This window comes from Natator depressus, chromosome 1 (assembly GCF_965152275.1).
Source record: "Natator depressus isolate rNatDep1 chromosome 1, rNatDep2.hap1, whole genome shotgun sequence".
Lineage (NCBI taxonomy): Eukaryota > Metazoa > Chordata > Testudines > Cheloniidae > Natator > Natator depressus.
Window position 1 is genome coordinate 399,731 of NC_134234.1, and position 18,146 is coordinate 417,876.

Consider the following 18,146-nt stretch of genomic DNA (forward strand, 5'->3'; position numbering starts at 1 on the left):
CACTCGAGCCCTGTCCTAAGTACAACAGCCAGATTGGGGGTCAAGCCCCAGGAATCCTGGGCCCACCCTGGTCGGGGCTACGAGGACTCTGCCACCCAGGAGAGTGGAAGGAGACCCCTCGAGTCAGGCAGGCCTCTGGGTAAGGGAGCGGGAGCGAGGACTCAGATCCTTTCACTAGCCCATTTCACCGGGGTAGCGTATAAGCCACGAAAGTTCCCCGCAAGAACAGGCCCATTCCCTTTCTTACACTCTTAATGAGTATGTACAGCACCACCAGGCAGCCTTTCCAAATAAGGTAACAATTTATCAGTCACCTGAAAGTCCTTAAGCCATCGCAGAGAGGCAAAGGCTAAGGGAGTTCAGACTGGCCCATGCCAGGGCTCCCTGGAGCCAGGCTGCTGTAGGTACCATCTATCCTTCCTCTGTCTTGGTCCCTTTCTCTGTCTGTAGCCAGCCCCCTGTGTCTCTGAGAGCTTGCCCAGACCCCTCTCCTTGTTTCTCCAGCTTGGGGCCTTTGCGTTGCTTCCCTGCCAAGAGGTGGGGGAAATCGCCATCCTCTTAGCTGGGGTTGCTAGGTGTGACTGTCCCAGCCATTGGGATTTCTATTGTGTCTTCAGATCCTCCATTCACATGTGTAGACTTTATTCAATTTGTTATTGACTTGGGTCTCCAATCAGGCTGCTGCTTGAGTCAAATGACCTCATTCCTTCCCGTTCCACGCTGGGCTTGTCGTCACAGAAACATAGAATCACAGAACTGAAAGGGCCCTTGAGAAGTCAGCTACTTCAGTCCCCTGCACTCGTGGCAGGACTAAGTATTATCTAGACCATCACTGACAGGTGTTTGTCCAACCTGCTCTTAAAAATCCCCAATGATGGAGATTCCACCACCTCCCTGGGCAATTTATTCCAGTGCTTAACCTGACAGTTTGGAAGTTTCCCCTAATGTCCAACCTAAACCTCCTTTGCTGCAATTTAAGCCAATTGCTTCTTGTCCTATCCTCAGAGGTTAAGAAGAACAATTTACCTCCCTCCTTGTAACAACCTTTTATGTACTTGAAAACTGTTATCATGTCCCCTCTCAGTGTTCTCTTTTCCAGACTAAACAAACCCCATTTTTTCAATCTTCCCTCACAGGTCATGTTTTCTAGACCTTTAATCATTTTTGTTGCTCTTCTCTGGACTTTCTCCAATTTGTCCACATCCTTCCTGAAATGTGGCACCCAGAACTGGACATAGTACTCTAGCTGAGGCCTCATCAGAGCGGAGTAGAGAGGAAGAATTACTTCTTGTGTCTTGCTTACAACACTCCTGCTAATACATCCCAGAATGATGTTCGCTTTTTTTGCAGCAGCGTTACACTCTTGATTCATATTTATCTTGTGATCGCCCTGACCTGTATGTTCCACATTAAGATTCCATGAGGGAGGGGGTTAGCTTATCAGAGGGAAAACCTCAGAAGATCTTTCACAAACTTTTTGACTGAAGGATGAGAAACAACAGCATGATCTTGAATTGGTGAATGACGTCCAGAGAGAGCAGCCAAATGTACACACAATGTGCTTCGTGACAAAGAAGAGGTGTTTAAAGGTAATAGACACTCAAGGATATAAGGAACTGATGTCTCTCAGGGAGAAAGGTCATGTTGGGAAGCTCTGGATGAAGAATGCTTTCATTCTGCAGTACAAATTGTCCTTGCAGACTGCTTTCTGTGCTTAATCAATAGGCTCTGTACATCAACAGAACAATTCTTCTCCATGCCATGACAATACATCAGGATGAAATGTTTTCCCATTGTTCTGAGTAATCAAGTCTGACAGAAACATATCAATACTGGAGGTATCACTGAGAGATTTCTGATTTTCATGAACCACTGCTGAGGCCCTGAACTGTTTGACCTTCCTTCACACATGGAATTGGAGGAATTGGGGGATAAGCATACAACAGGCCCTGAGTCCAAGAGATCAGAAGGCATCTCTTTGAGAACTTGGGCTCTGTCCTCTCTTGGAACAAAATACTTGGCTTTCCTGTTCTGTTCAGCTACAAAACGATCTATGTGGGGCGCACCCTCTGATTGATAATGGACTTGACGCCTGAATCCTTTATGAACCATTTCTGATTCTGAAAATACTGCTTAGATGGTCTGCGAGCATGTTGGGTAGGCCTGGAAGATGAACTACATTAGTGTTACAGTGTTCATTGCTTCCCTGCACCAGATCATTGATCTGGTTCCTCCCTGTTTACACAAAACATGGCGGTGGCATTGTTTGTTCTTTCGTGCACACTCAGATCTTTGATATGAGGGAGAAAGGTTACTCCTGGGGGCATTCTGTACCACTGCGCATGTGCAGAATTCATCTCCCCCCCCCCCCTCCGATTTTTTTCTCTGCAGAAAATACATTCTGCCACAGAGGTGATACAGTTATGCCTTTCACCCATCAGGGGCTGCTGTGGCACCAGAACAGAGGGCAGCCGGATCACCAGCCATAGCAGCCAGCTGCAGAGAAGGAAGAGAAGAGGCTGCGTTCCTCACAGTGCCCTGCCTGTGGGGCCAGGGGAGGAAACATGGGCTATGGGGCGGGGGGGGGGCGACAGAGCAGGGCACATGGGGCTACTGGGGGGCTCACAGACTGAGGTTCAGAAGGGCTAGTGGAGGGGACAGAGTGGGGAGGGAGCTGAATGGGAGTGGAGGTGAAGTGCTACATGGGGAAGGCGCATGCATGGTCACATCGGGATGGGCTGGCTAACTGAGAGAGTGCAGGGCCACATGGGGACAAGGGGCGGGGGGTGCATGGGGACAGCTGAGTGGGGGTGCAGAGACACATGGGACTGGGGGGTGGGGGGATACAGGTCCACATCGGGATAGGGGCAGACTGATTGGGAGAGGCTAGGGGTCAGCCAGGGTCTTCCCTACTTCTCCCACCCACACCCAACAACTCTCCAGGTTCACACCCAGGCTCCTTCCCAGCGATTTACTTCCCTCTCCCTCAGCAACTCAGTTACCCCGATTCCCCAAACCTTTGCATTGCTTCTGAGTGGGGTGGGAAATCTGGTTCTGTATTGTAGTTTAAATGAATTATTACTCAGTGTTCTGTATTAATATACCTAGTAAGGAACCTATTTCCCAAAAAACATTTATTTTTTGTTGTCTGTATTGTTACAGACAAACTTGCTGACAGGTATTTTGAAATAAATTACCAAAATAATTGAAACTGGCACGATGAAATGGTGTTATTTTAACCAAATAAAATATATAGAATTTTGCAGAATTTTAAAATATTGTGTGCAGAATTTTTAATTTGTTGGAGCAGAATTGCTCCAGGCGTAAAATACCGTGCAAGTAAGTGAGACACAAAAGGAGCACTTAAAGACAATAAAGTCATTGCGGAGAAACTAAATGAATTCTTTGCTTCAGTCTTCACGGCTGAGGATGTTAGGGAGATTCCCAAACCTCAGCTATCCTCTGTAGGTGACAAATCTGAGGAACTGTCACAGATTGAAGTGTCACTAGAGGAGGTTTTGGAATTAATTGAGAAACTTAACAGTAACAAATCACCAGATGGCATTCACCCAAGAGTTCTGAAAAAACTCAAATGTGAAATTGCAGAACTATTAACCGTGGTTTGTAACCTGTCCTTTAAATCAGCTACTGTACCCAGTGACTGGAAGATAGCTAATGTAACACCAATATTTAAGAAGGGCTCTAGAGGTGATCCTGGCAATTACAGACCGGTAAGTCTAAAGTCAGTACCGGGCAAATTAGTTGAAACCATAGTAAAGAATAAAATTGTCAGACACATAGAAGAACATAAATTGTTGTGCAAAAGTCAACATGGCTTCTTAATCTTGTCTTATTAATCTATTAGAGTTCTTTGAGGGGGTCAACAAACACATGGACAAGGGGGATCCAGTGGACATAGTGTACTTAGATTTTCAGAAAGCCTTTGACAAGGTCCCTCACCAAAGGCTCTTATGTAAATTAAGTTGTCATGGGATAAGAGGGAAGATCATTTCATGGATTGAGAACTGGATAAAAGACAGGGAACAAAGAGTTGGAATAAATGGTAAATTTTCAGACTGGAGAGGGGTAACTAGTGGTGTTCCCCAAGGGTCAGTCCGAGGACCAATCCTATTCAACTTATTCATAAATGATCTGGAGAAAGGGGTAAACAGTGAGGTGGCAAAGTTTGCAGATGATACTAAACTGCTCAAGATAGTTAAGACCAAAGCAGACTGTGAAGAACTTCAAAAAAATCTCACAAAACTAAGTGATTGGGCAACAAAATGGCAAATGAAATTTAATGTGGATAAATGTAAAGTAATGCACATTGGAAAAAATAACCTCAACTATACATACAATATGATGGGGGCTAATTTAGCTACAAATAATCAGGAGAAAGATCTTGGAGTCATTGTGGATAGTTCTCTGAAGATGTCCACGCAGAGTGCAGTGGCAGTCAAAAAAGCAAACGGGACGTTCGGAATCATTAAAAAAGGGATAGAGAATAAGACAGAGAATATCTTATTGCCTTTATATAAAACTATGGTACGCCCACATCTTGAATACTGCATACAGATGTGGTCCCCTCATCTCAAAAAGATAGACTGGCATTAGAAAAGGTTCAGAAAAGGGCAACTAAAATGATTAGGGGTTTGGAACGGGTCCCATATGAGGCGAGATTAAAGAGGCTAGGACTTTTCAGCTTGGAAAAGAGGAGACTAACAGGGGATATGAGAGAGGTCTATAAAATCATGGGTGGTGTGGAGAAAGTGAAAAAGGGAAAGTTATTTACTTGCTCCCATAATATAAGAACTAGGGGCCACCAAATGAAATCAATGGATAGCAGGTTTAAAACAAATAAAAGGAAGTTCTTCTTCACTCAGTGCACAGTCAACCTGTGGAACTCCTTGCCTGAGGAGGTTGAGAAGGCTAGGGCTATAACAGGTGTCACAAAGTTCCTGCTCTACCTTGGTGGTCTTGCGCTTATTGGCGGATTTGCTCGCCTTGGAGCTTCACGGCAGCCCTCAGCTTGGCCGGTTTTTCTGAACCCACAGTCCAGGTCGACTCCTCCTGTGTCTGACCAGGAGTTGGGAGGATTTGGGAGGATTGGGGGTTTGGGAGGATTTTCTCACTCTCAGCTCCTAGTGCCTCTTGCTCCCAGCTCCTCACACGCACACCACAAACTGAAGTGAGCTCCTTTTTAAAACCCAGGTGCCCTGATTAGCCTGCCTTAATTGATTCTAGCAGCTTCTTGATTGGCTGCAGGTGTTCTAATCAGCGTGCCTTAATTGTCTCCCGAAGGTTCCTGATTGTTCTGGAACCTTCCCTGTTCCCTTACCAAGGGAAAAGGGACCTACTTAGCCTAGGGCTAATATATCTGCCTTCTATTACTCTCCTATAGCCATCTGGCCCGACCCTGTCACACAGGGTTTAAAAGAGAACTGGATAAATTCACAGAAGTCTATTAATGGCTATTAGCCAGGTTAAGTCTATTAATGGCTATTAGCCAGGATGGGTAAGGAATGGTGTCCCTAGCCTCTGTTTGTCAGAGGGTGGAGATGGATGGCAAGAGTGAGATCACTAGATCATTACCTGTTAGGTTCACTCTCTCTGGGGCACCTGGCATTGGCCACTGTTGGTAGACAGGATACTGGACTGGATGGACCTTTGGTCTGACCCAGTATGGCCATTCTTATGTTCTTATGTATCACTTTGAATTCCAGGACGTTGATATGAAGCCGAGCCTCTCTTCGAAATCACTGACACTGTACTGCAGTGGTTCCCAAACTGTGGGTTGTGACCCCATAGGGTTGCATCCTCAGCAGATGGGGTCACGGTGATCACTAGTGTATGGAGGGCACCATTTTGCTCCACGCAGCGTGACCTTGCATGTATGGTGTGTGTGAGGTCACAAAGCATGGAGGATGCCATTTTGCTCTTCAAAATGGTAACTTCCATGCTGCCTGGTTTCCAGGAGGAAAGAATTCATTAACATGGGCTAGTGCCAGGAACAAGTGTGCGAACCCTGCTGTATTGTAAAGTTGTCAAGATGGGCTCCCCAACCCAGCAATGAAGCAGCGGTCACTACCGACTTTGTGAGAAGTTCTGGGGAGAACAAAACTGCCTTGCAGATCTGATGTGGAGTTCTACACTTTCCAAATCCTTTTACTTGTTTTTATCTGAATCTTTAACTCCAGCTCTGGTAATAAGCTTCAGTTTGGGTTCAGTCTAGATGTGTCTAAGTGCCGTGTGCTTTGGGCAGTACTGACGTGAGGAGATGCCTGGGGTGAACTGTTTCCCCAGGGCCAGCGAATCAGTATACTCGGCAGGTGGCCAGATGACAAGGGACTGGGCATCTCCTGTAATTAGATGGAGTGTGTAAACTGCTAGCCTGCACGGGGAACGACTGGGGCTTCTGGTAGTCCAGAAGGGGAGCTTGTGTTGCCTGTAGCTGATAGATGTGATGAAGTGGGACTGTTCTTAATGTTCTCTCTGAATACTGTGTGCGTGTCTCGGTTTCCCCTATGCATTTCTTAAGTCTCTAGGTGGTGGGATCAGGGGATGTGATTGTTGCAGAGCCCTAGAGGGCCAGTGTGATGGTGTCTGCACAGAGAATGGCTGACACCCTGTTTCCTGGCAACTGATGGCCTGGGCCTTTCCCCCCTGCAAGGTGAGAGCTAAAGGGTTGGAGAACAAAGTAATTAGGTGCCTTCCTGGCCCGGGAAAGGGACAAAGCCCAGAGGAGGAGGGGCTGGAGGGAGTTTCAGTTTGGGGCTGGCTGGGACATGGAGTGAAGTGCAGACGTGGCTGTCTGGCTCACTGCCCCCCAGAATGGACCCAGCTGAGGGGTCCTGTTCTCTGCACCCGCAAACTCTGTTTTAGACCATGTTCCTGTCATCTAATAAATCTTCTGTTTTGCTGGCTGGCTGAGAGTCACGTCTGACTGCGGAGTTGGGGTGCAGGACCCTCTGGCTTCCCCAAGACCCCGCCTGGGCGGACTCGCTGCGGGAAGTGCACGGAGGGGCAGAGGAGGCTGAATGCTCTGAGGTCAGACCGAGGAAGGTGGAAGCCGGGTGAGCTGTGTGTCCTGAAGACAGGCTGCTCACAGAAAGGAGACTTCTCCAGAGTCCTGACTGGCTTCATGGGGAGCAGTTCCAGCACATCGCCCAGGGACTCCGTGACAAGCCCCAACAGATGCTGAAGGGCTGTGTGACCTGGGTGAAGGTCCCATGGATGGGGCCCCTAGCCCTGCCTATGGCCCAGATCCCTGTGCAGACCCAGGAGGGGTCGGGCTGGCTGGTCGTTCGGGTTCTCCAGGATATCAGCTGTGAGGTCCTGTTGCGGGGTGACTGTGTCTCTTTGGGACAGGATCCAGACCCTGCTCCTGTAATGGCCAAGGGTTTGAATTTGAATCCAAGGAACCAATCGGTGGAGAGGGAAATGGTCAGTGAAAATGCAGATGACCTGGCTGGCAGTGGGGAGGAGCTGCAGGGGGGAGGGCAGGATACCTGGCTAGCAGGGGGGAGGGCAAGATACCTGCCTGCTGTAACCAGCCCCCTGGGGCTGGGTGGGACACAGAGATGCTCCCTACCTCCCTGCACCCCGGAGAGGGGGCTCACACTGGCTCCGATGCTGTAAGGAGAGCAGAGAGCTCACTGCCTTCCCCCACTGGGACAGCAAGGGCAGTGCTGAGCAAGGGGGGAGCTGAGACCCCAGCTGAGGGGGGGGACCCACAGGCAGGGCAGTTCAGCTGCCAACCAGGTTTAGCTGGTCCAGAGATGCTGCTGGGAAGTGATCCCACAGCAGGGAGGGAGCGACCAGGGACAAGGCTCAGCAGGGCTGTGACCCCAGGCCCAGCCCGCGAGAGGGAGCAGGTCCCACTCCCTCCCCCAGCAGCTGAATTCCAGACCGAGCTGCGGAAGGATCCCTCCTAGGAGGAGCTGAGGGGACTTGCTGGCCACAGGCTGCAAACCCCCATGGGGAAGGCTGCAGGGACAGATTCCTGTGGGAGAAGGGATTCCTGTACCGGGAAGGGGCTCCCCCAGGGGAAGTAGAACCGTGGGGGATCAGGAGGCCACTGGGGGTGCCCCAGAAGTGTCGCCACCGGCTGTCGTACCTGGCCCACAATGACCCTCTCTCGGGACACCAGGGGATCCAGGCCCCAGGCAGTGGCTGCTGCAGAACCGTGACTGACCCGGAGTCTGGGACGCGGCCCAGTGGCACGGCAGGTCCTGCGACCCTGGCCAGAGGGTGGGGAAGGCCGGGATAAGGGAGAAGCTCCCTTGAGACCCCTGCCCAACACAGAGGAACCTTTCCAGAAGGTGGCTATGGACATAGTGGGGCCCCTCAGCAAGGCGACCCGGGCAGGGAAGAAATACGGCCTGGGGGTGATGGATCTCGCCACCCGCTACCCAGGGGCGGGGGCTCTATCCTCCACCAAGGCAGACACCAGGGCAGATGCGCTGCTGACCACCTTCAGCAGAGGGGGGGGTCCCCAGCAAGGTCCTTACAGACCAGGGGTCCAATGTCCTGTCAGCCCGGCTCCGGGGCAGGTGGGAGAAATGGGGGGTCTGGCCCACCTGGGCCTCTGCAGGTCACCCTCCGTCCCATGGGCTGGTGGAGAGAGTTTATGGGCCCCTGGGGTTGATGCTGAGGACTTTTACGAATCAGCATCTGCAGGACAGGGACAAGGACCTGTCCCACCTGTGGTACGGTGGTACACCGAGGAGTGGGAGAGATGCTGGGGCATCCATGGGAACATTGGTGGGTTCGAACTTCCCCAGGCCACTGGTTAAAGTGACCCCGCTCAGTTTGGTCTCGAAGGGGGGAGAGATGTGATAAAGTGGGAATGTTCTTAATGTTCTCTCTGAATACTGTGTGGGTGCCTCAGTTTCCCCATGGCATTTCTTAAGTATATAGCTGGTGGGATAAGGAGGTGTGATTGTTGCAGCACCCTAAAGGGCCAGTATGATGGTGTCTGCACAGAGGACGGCTGATGCCCTGTCTCCTGGCCACTGATGGCCTGGGCCCCTCCTCTGCAAAGGTGCCAACTGAAGGTGTTAGAGAACAAAGAGATCAGGTGGCCTCCTGGCCCGGGAAAGAGACAAAGACCAGAGGAGGGGCTGGAGAGTTTCAGTTTGGAGCTGGCTGGGGAAATGGAGGGAGGCCCAGATGGGGCTCTGGGCTCCCTACCCCCACAAGATGGACCTGACTGAGGGGTCCTGTTCTCTGTACCTACAAGTTCATGGTTTTAGATCATGTTCCTGTCATCTAATAAACCTTTTGTTTTACTGGCTGGCTGAGAGTCCCGTCTGACTGCGGAGTTGGGGGGCAGGGCCCTCTGGCTTCCCCAGGAGCCCTGCCTGTGTGGACTCACTGTGGGACGCGCATGATGGGGCAGGGGATGCTGAATGCTCCGAGGTCAGCCCCAGGAAGGTCGAAGTCTGCTCAGAGAGAGGAGGCTCCCCCAGAGTCCTGCCTGGCTTCGTATGGAGTAGTTCCAGAACATCGCCCGGAGACCCCGTGACAGCCCTCATGCTGTAAGCTGGTGGTAGCAATTCACCCAGACAGCATCGTTAACACCAGACAGTGTCATGCTAATAAATACGACTTCGTTTTGCCTTGTGTTTCTCCAGAGGCTCACTGGTAGCACAGCCTCTCCCTGGCATCTGAGCCCAGCTGGAACAGGGTGCTGGCTCCAGAAGGCCCAGTACTGGAGCTGTTGAGGCCAGGTGGCCTGCCCTTGTAGCACAGGGTGACCTCTTGGGGGCCTGGCACACTAACAGAGTACTCCCCAGAGATGGTTGAAAGGCTGGGGCATAGCACAGACCTTGTGAATCCTGTTAACACTGCACTTGCGGCCCCATGCAGAGCCTCAGCCTGGAGCTCGCTGCTCCCTTAACTGAGCCAGCCAGCTCTACATCTGTAACCACAGAGCCAAGATGGCATTCACCTGCCCCATGGGCAGCCTGCCTCCAGCCCCATTCTCTTCCAATCAGGATCTAGGCTCCATTTTATTGGGCCTCACCATGGGCAAGCAGAAGGGGGGCCAGGAGGGCCATTTGGCCTGGGCCTCAAGCTCAAAGGGAGCCTCAAATTTAGATACTTGTTAATTTTTTGGCATTTGATAAGTTTTGCAACTTGTTTTTATGCCCATCCCTATTGGACCAAAATGTGACACACTCTCTCAGCTTAGAACTGCAATTTTAAGCAAATAAGAGATGTGATTTGGTAAAAGACAGAATTTTTTTGTTAACTGATATAGATTTTGTCATATTAAAGAGTTCAAAATGTTCACAAATATTAATAAAAAATATATCGGTTCTGATGGCACAAGATTAGACCGTGATGAACGTGTTCTCTGAGATCAGCTGATTACATAAACAAACCACTACTAGTGGCTGGTGCTGGATCAAGTGTGTGCTGAAAGGTACAGAATTGTTACATTTTAGTATCTTTATAGTTTTATGTCTAGTTGACTAAGGTATTGTTTATGTGTGAGAATTCTTCATTATTATCTTCATATGGTAGCTAAAAGAGATGACTGGTTGGGGCTGGTTGAGCCCTAGCTTGGTAGCTTGGCCATCATCATGACTTTCGTAGTCCGTAGGCCCAGATTCAAGGTGAAAATTTGTGAGGACAGTCTTGTACAGTGAGTTTCGTGAGGACACACGTTTGAAATGTTTGGACATTATCCCTCTGTCTGTATCCGTGTCTGTGTTTACTATATATATGTCATCCCTTTGTCTTCAGATCAGCCTATTATATTATACCTTGCGTGCTTGAGTTTTGATTCAGTGATAAGAATAATCTGACTGTTTCATTTTGTGTTCTTAATTAGTATTCCTTCATTTTCAGCATTTGTGTATCATTCAGCATTTGTGTACATGTTTACAGTAGAAGATTTCAAGTGTAGATAAGCTACTTATTTACAGCAGAATATTTCAAGTGTGGATAGGCTCCATATTGACTAGATAGATCACTATGAAGAGGAGATTTGAAAGTGGTGCAAGGAAGAGATGGCAAAAACAACTGAGTGAAGCAGCAGCTAAGAGCTCAAAGCCAATAACTTTATTTCTCAAACCACTGGAAAACACACCTTACCCAACAAACAATGCTACCGATAATGAAAACTCTGCAACTGCAACAGGTGATATTTCAGTGCCAATCCCTGAACATGAGGACAGTAGTCAAGAAGGAGATGTGCCAACAGTAACAGATGCAGCAGAAGATCCTGTGTACGATTAAGAAACTCAACAGCAACAGGAAGATGTAGATCTTACGCAGTAAGAGCAATTCATGAGTACTACAGGTTTGACTATGACTGACATTGGAATTATTGACAAGAGCAATGCTGCCCAAATACAATCTTTTCTTCAAATTAGTTGTTTTGAAATTCCAAGTAACATTCCATGAGATGCTGTTAATCATGCTTTCCCTACTCATCTGCTGACAGAAACTCTTCCAAGTGGTGAGACCTGCACAAGAGACTGGTTATGCTGGAGTACGGAAATACAATCTCTGTACCGTGCACCCTGCTTCATTTTGAACAAAAGTGCTGCAAATGCATCAGGTCTCTCTGATCAATCAGGATGGTGCATCAACAGGGGTTGGAGGAAGTTGAAAGACTGAATACCATCCTGTGAGAGTTCACCGTCACACAAAGAACACTATGTTGCATGGAAATCAGCCAGTAGGGCAGCATCAGCTGAAAGTTCAGTTGAGAATTTACTCTTGACTGAACTCTCTACAGAAACTAACAACTGGAAAAAACTTCTTGAGCGCATCCTGAATGTCATCCTTTTTCTTTCTGACTGGGGATTGGCTTTCTTTGGTTCTAGTCAATGTACTGGTGATCGTGCAAATGGAAACTTCCTAGGCATAGTGGAGCTCCTCAGCAAATATGACCCACTTTTATCAGAGTATGTTAAACGTATTTGAGAATCGCAAGAGAATCAAAAGCACATACAAGTCCATTATCTCGCCACATGCATACAAAACGCGTTTATTGAGCTATGTGGGTCATTCGTACAAACAACAATTCTTGATGAGATTCGAAATGCCAAGTATTTTTCAATCATTGTTGATGCCACTCCAGATTGTTCTCACAAGGAACAGACTACTATGCTTATTTGATATGTTAAGATTGTAGACAGCTCAAAATTTTGAATTGAAGAAAGGTTTATTTTGTTTGATAATTTCATGAGAAAAACTGGGAAAGAAATTGCTTTTCGAGTACTAGTAATTCTAGAAGATTTTAAGTGAGATTTTCAAGTCCGCATTGGTCAAGCCATGACAATGGATCCAATATGGCTGGGAAGTACAAAGGTGGACAAGCAGTTCTGCTTGAGCATAATTCAAACTGTATTTTCTCCAGCTGTGGAAACCACACACTGAACCTGGTAGGTGTTGACTGTGCTGAATCATGCAAGGAGGCAATTACTTACTTTGGAACTGTTCAGCAAATGTACAATCTCTTCAGTAGCAGCCCACAAAGGTGGGAAATTCTGAAGCAATCTCTTCCTGTTTCACTGCAGGGGATGTCCAGAACTAGATGGTCTGCACGGATTGATGGGGTTCAACCAGTTGTGCAGCATTTGAATTCAGTGAGAAAGGCTTTAGATGAGCCTGAATCTCTCAGTCTCACTGCACAGGCTCGAACTGAACTTCAGTCTGTTCAGAGGCACATGTCCAAATTTAAATCCATTCTGACATCATCTTTGTGGAAGAAGCTACTTTCAATGATCCACCAAACTAATCTGGGAATTGAACCACGCAATCCTACCCTTGATGTTGAGAGGTTTCCGAACGCTTGCACTTGCTTTTATCTGAAGCGTTTTCTCTCAATAAACTCCAGTCTGGTGTTCCCATAAACCTGTCCAGTGCCTTGTGCTAAGGAGCCTGGGGACTGAGGTGGAACCAGGGAGCTGGGGTGTACTGTTTCCATGGCAGCAGCTGGGTGTACATTGCCGGGGTGCAGAAGGCATAGGAATATAAATCCAGGACTGGGTTAAAATCATGCTTGGTAAAAATCAGATGATGTGGAACTGGATATTAATCAGTTAAAATTGGTGTGCTGGATATTAGGCTTGATTGGTGGACAAAATAATGAGGGGCTGGCTATTCCGCCATCACCGCCTTTTGGGGTCCTTAGAGAAAGAGACTTTGGTGGAGGGGGAGAACAGATGGAGGCTATTGGAGCAAATGTCACCAGCATCGGCTGCGCCCACCATCTCCTGGGACCCAGGGCCTTCTCTCCTACGCCTGAGGGACATCCTTACCAACCTGGGCTAGAAAGGACGCAGACACATCCTCCCCGGCCAGCTCCAGCTGAATCCTGGTCACCACCTGAGCTGAAATGGGCTTGGACTGTAACAGCAGCTGCAGCTCCAACCCCTCTCAGCTCACGTCCTTGCCTTCCCCCAAAAGCAGCGTTATCACCATCTCTGATATGTCTGAGGGCATGCCAAACCCAGGGGCTTTCTGCTGAAACTCGCTCAGCTACAGGCAAAGGGGAAGGGAAGCTGTTCAGATGAAAGCCCCATTCACTGCTCTACAGGCAAGGGTCAGCTCTCTCCCATCTCGTCCGTATTGCTACTAAAGGGCTACAAGGATGTTTGCTGGTGTGCTGGCTGTGGTACCAGGCAGGCTGAGGACTCCACCCGCCAGCCCTCACACCTTCTTTAACACTGCTCAGTGCTGGACAGTGACTGGGTTCTGCGAACACCTCTGGCCCACTGACTCTGTCTAAATCAATACAACAGCCCCTCCCGGCACCTGGTAGAAGTCCTCTTGGCCGAGCAGCTGCTTGGCACTCTCCCAGCCAGGCTCCTTGCTGAACATCATGCACAGGGTATCCGTCACCCTCAGGATGGATGCTGGTGGTAACCGGTAGCTCCGCAACTCCTCAATGTCCTGCACCTGCAGTCCAGCCAGTGCTGCCTTGTACTCAGTATTCATCTGAAGGAAGGGACAGACAAGCTGCACTGGCGCACCTCACATACACCCCTCCCCAGATGGGCAGGGACCGGGGCAGTCCAGGCCTCACTGGGGCATCCCACATACACCCCTCCCCAGACGGGTGGGGACTGGGCCAGGCTGGGCCTCACTGGGGCACCCCACGTACGCCCCTCTCCTCTGGGCAGGTACCAGGGCAGCCGGGCCTCACTGGGGCACCCCATGTACCCCTGTGATGCCACGGGAATTCTCTAACAAGTTTATGAATGACAGGCAAGGCAGTGACTGGACTAGGTGTTGCTACCCAGTGGGAGCCAACGGGTCAGCCGCTGCTCTCAGGGCAAGGCAGGTCCTGGAGCATGTGTCAGGAACTCTCTGGGGTGGGATGATGGGAGTTAGGCTTGGCTCAATCTGACCCAGCTCAAGGGAGGATGCTCAGACACGGGAAGTGGCCAGGACTGAACGGCTGACACCTGACAGCAGGGAACTCTGGCAGGGGACTGAACTCCAGGAGGACAATGGCGTGAAAGGTGACAAGAGGCAGGGATAAAAGCAGCCTTTGCAGAGGCCTGGGGGCTCATTTGGGCCTGGGAGACAAAGAGACAGAAATGGCTTGGCCAGCATGGACAATGTCCAAACCGCTGCTTCCCAGGGCTGACCTAAGGGCTTCCCCGGGCTGTGCTCCAGGTGCCTGCTTTGCACAGGTGGCTGGTGTCGCTGCAGATCCTGGCTGAGGTGCCTGGATCCCTGAAGAGTGTAGAAGTCTCTGACCAGGAGCTTATGGCAGCTGCACTCACTGGGCAGAGCTCAGGGCGGGACCCAGGAGGCTGGAGCCCAGTGGCTCAGTCTAGTAGGCGTTGAGGCTGCATGGCCTGACGTTAAGGGACAGCAGGACCCTTTGGGGTCTGGCCCACTGAAGGGGTTCCCCCAAGGGACTGTTTAAAAGATCGGGGGTGGCACAGATCCGGTGGATCAGTGAGTTCACTTCCCCTGATGGACAGGCATCAATAGGGAATCCCACGTATCCCCCTGACCACCACATACCGGGCCGATTCCCACCCATCTCCCACGCATTGCCCCTGCTGGCCAACCAGCTGGGCAGCAATAACGTATCCTGACCCACACCAACTCCCGCCCATATGAGGCTCACCCCTACTGATGGGCCTTGCACCTAAGCCCCTGCATCTCCAGGGGCTCAGCCAGGGAGCCGGGCCGGGTGCCCATCCCTGCCGTTCTAGGGGCTCAGCCAGGCAGCCAGGCCGGGTGCCCATCCCTGCCGTTCTAGGGGCTCAGGTCCGAGCACACCTTTCTCATGGCAGACTCCTTGCTCTGCTCCAGCAGTTGCTGCTCCTGTGTAAGGATCTCGATGCGCGCCTCGCGGTGCTGACAGTCCTGCTCCTGCTGCTTCTGCACCACTTCTTCGCGCTCCGCCCGCCGCCGGCACCTGGCCACTTGCTGAGGGCAGCAGGGGAGCAGACATGGCACCAGCAGCCCACACAGCCCTTCCCTCTGCTGCTGCCCAACCCCTGCCTCACCCCCAGCATCAGCCCAAGCCATTGCTCCAGGCTGTGAGTGTCTGAGCAGGGCAGTTACTCTACGGATGAATACTCGCCCCACTCTGTCTGGAGGTACAAATCCCCAAACCCTGTGGAGAGCGCCCCCTGCCTTCTCCCTGCAGCTGTACTGGGGCCTTGGGAAGGGTCCCCACTCTGCAGCACAGCGCCCCCAGCACCACGCTGGGTGAGCTGATCTGGTGGGTGACAGCACAGAGCACCAGGCTCTCCTGGAGGCCACCCTCTCACCTCCTTGGCCATGCGAAGTTTCTCCTGCAGATACTTGATGTCCCGGTTGTGCTCCCGCAGCTTCTCACTCACTGCCCACATCTTGGTCAGAGCAAGCTTCATCCTGCCCCAAGGAAAGCAGAGTGAGGCTCCCACACCCCCCCAGGGCATGTTCAGATCCAGGGCACTAGGAGCACTTGAATGTGGGGGTGCAGCCCAGGGACCCCTCCAGCTGGATCCTTCTGTTCCAAAGCCAGGAGCCCCTAGTGGGCAGCTCTGGGATAACCTGACCCTGGCAGGAAGAGGCGGCTTGTGTCCTGGTCAGGGGGTCAGACCTTGCTCCTCACCCATACTCCTGGGGTGGAGGGGGGAAAGGAGGCGCCCCATCCCCATTCTCTCCCTCAGCCACGTCTCCTCAGTCACAGAAGCTTGGCACACACAAGTCTGGAGCTGTGGTTGCATGGCCCCCCAGAACACTGCTGCCGGTTGTTAGAGTGGGGGCAGCTTGAAGGCCCTCTTGCTGAGTGTCGAGACCCCACAGTCCAGCCATTACTGACATGGGAAGTTTACCCTGCTCAGCGCTGATGACCTGGCCCATGGGCTGTGGGGCATGATGCACTGCCCACGGGCGGCAGAGCCATGTGGGGGCACCATGGGGCCAGAGTTAAGGTTGTGATGGGGAGCAGGGTTTGGCCTCATTCCTCACCGATCAGCCTGAGTCCGGCTCTGCCTCTGCAACTGTGCTGAGAACATGAGGAAAATGTCGACAAAATCCAGGAAAGTCTTTGGGGTGATGAGGGGCATGCTGGGGGCCAGGTGTGTGGCGTAGCAGCTGGCAGAGTGGTGAATCAGAGCCATGGCTGAGGCAATGCTGGCAAGCAAATTCTCCAGGGCCTGCAGCGACGCTGGGACTGACAGAAAAGCAAGTGGACACCATGAGAGACTGTGGAGAGGAGGCAGCAGGGCCCACGGGTTGGAGCTGGCCAGCACGAGCGGCCAGGCACTTGGTGCCTGTATTCTGTGCCGAACCCAGGTGGGTCTGGCCCTTTGCTGGCTGCATAGCTGCTAGGATCCAGGAGGGGCTGAGACCCCAGAAGCAGGCTGAGCCCTCACCTGGACTCTGCAGAGGCTGCTGGCTGAGGGCATCTTCCAGGCGCTGGGTAGCCACCTGCACCAGGGACTCCTGGCTCCAGGGCTGGTACACATCAGTGCTGCAGGTGAGGGTGAGCAGGGCTGTGGCCATGGCTGTGGGGTAACCCAAGGGCCCCCTGCCCTTCGCCCAGCCCTTGCGCCCATCCAGCAGCAGCAGCAAATGCAGATTGCTCCTCACAGACTGGTAGAACCTGGAAGAGAAGGCCACGGGGCTGAGGGAAGAGAGGGGGACCCCCAAGATATGGGGTGACACCAAACCCCTCCCTTCCAGTCCAGTTTGAGGGGGACTGACACTAACCCCCACCCAGCACAGGGAGTGCCCCCTGCCAGGCGTGGATAGCCCCAGCCCAGCAGGGTCTCAGGGCAGGTCCAGCTGGAATTTCCTTCTCTCGCCAAATACCCCTGACAAGAGGATGCACCCCCATGTGCGGGCGGGGCCTCTGTGATTCCCCCCAGTGCAGGCAAAGTCTGGAGCCTGTGTGCACCCTTCAATATAGAGGTGGGGGGAGGATATTACACCCCCCTGGGGTCACCCCCATTAGACCTGCCCGGCTCAGGGATCCCACCCCCCAGCCGCGGTCACTCCTGTTAGACCTGGCCGGCTCAGGGATCCCATCTCCCCCCCGGCCCCCTCCGGGATCACTCCTGTTAGACCTGCCCAGCTCAGGGATCTCATCTCCCCCCTGCTCCCCCCCCCCCCGCCATGGTCACTCCTGTTAGACCTGCCTGGCTCAGGGATCCCATTTCCCCCCCGCCCCCCATCGAGGTCACTCCTGTTAGACCTGCCCAGCTCAGGGATCCCACCCTCCCACCCCCCACGGTCACTCCTGTTAGACCTGCCTGGCTCAGGGATCCCATTTCCCCCCCGCCCCCCATCGAGGTCACTCCTGTTAGACCTGCCCAGCTCAGGGATCCCACCCTCCCACCCCCCACGGTCACTCCTGTTAGACCTGCCCGGCTCAGGGATCCCACCCTCCCACCCCCCACGGTCACTCCTGTTAGACCTGCCTGGCTCAGGGATCCCATTTCCCCCCCGCCCCCCATCGAGGTCACTCCTGTTAGACCTGCCCAGCTCAGGGATCCCACCCTCCCACCCCCCACGGTCACTCCTGTTAGACCTGCCCGGCTCAGGGATCCCACCCTCCCACCCCCCACGGTCACTCCTGTTAGACCTGCCCGGCTCAGGGATCCCACCCTGCCACCCCCACGGTCACTCCTGTTAGACCTGCCCAGCTCAGGGATCCCATTCCCCGCCCC

General features: G+C 52.0%; 1 protein-coding gene across 1 annotated transcript in view; it reads right to left on the reverse strand.

The window, feature by feature from the left end:
* Nucleotides 1-18,146, reverse strand: part of DNHD1 (dynein heavy chain domain 1) — a 149,657-nt gene that overhangs the window by 17,280 nt on the left and 114,231 nt on the right. Inside the window, exons 30-34 of the mRNA XM_074971233.1 lie at nucleotides 16,851-17,080; nucleotides 16,444-16,648; nucleotides 15,759-15,861; nucleotides 15,262-15,411; nucleotides 13,777-13,959 (exon numbers count right to left, since the gene is read on the reverse strand). Of these exons, the coding sequence (XP_074827334.1) occupies nucleotides 13,777-13,959; nucleotides 15,262-15,411; nucleotides 15,759-15,861; nucleotides 16,444-16,648; nucleotides 16,851-17,080 (871 nt within the window). The remainder of the gene's footprint in view (nucleotides 1-13,776; nucleotides 13,960-15,261; nucleotides 15,412-15,758; nucleotides 15,862-16,443; nucleotides 16,649-16,850; nucleotides 17,081-18,146) is intronic.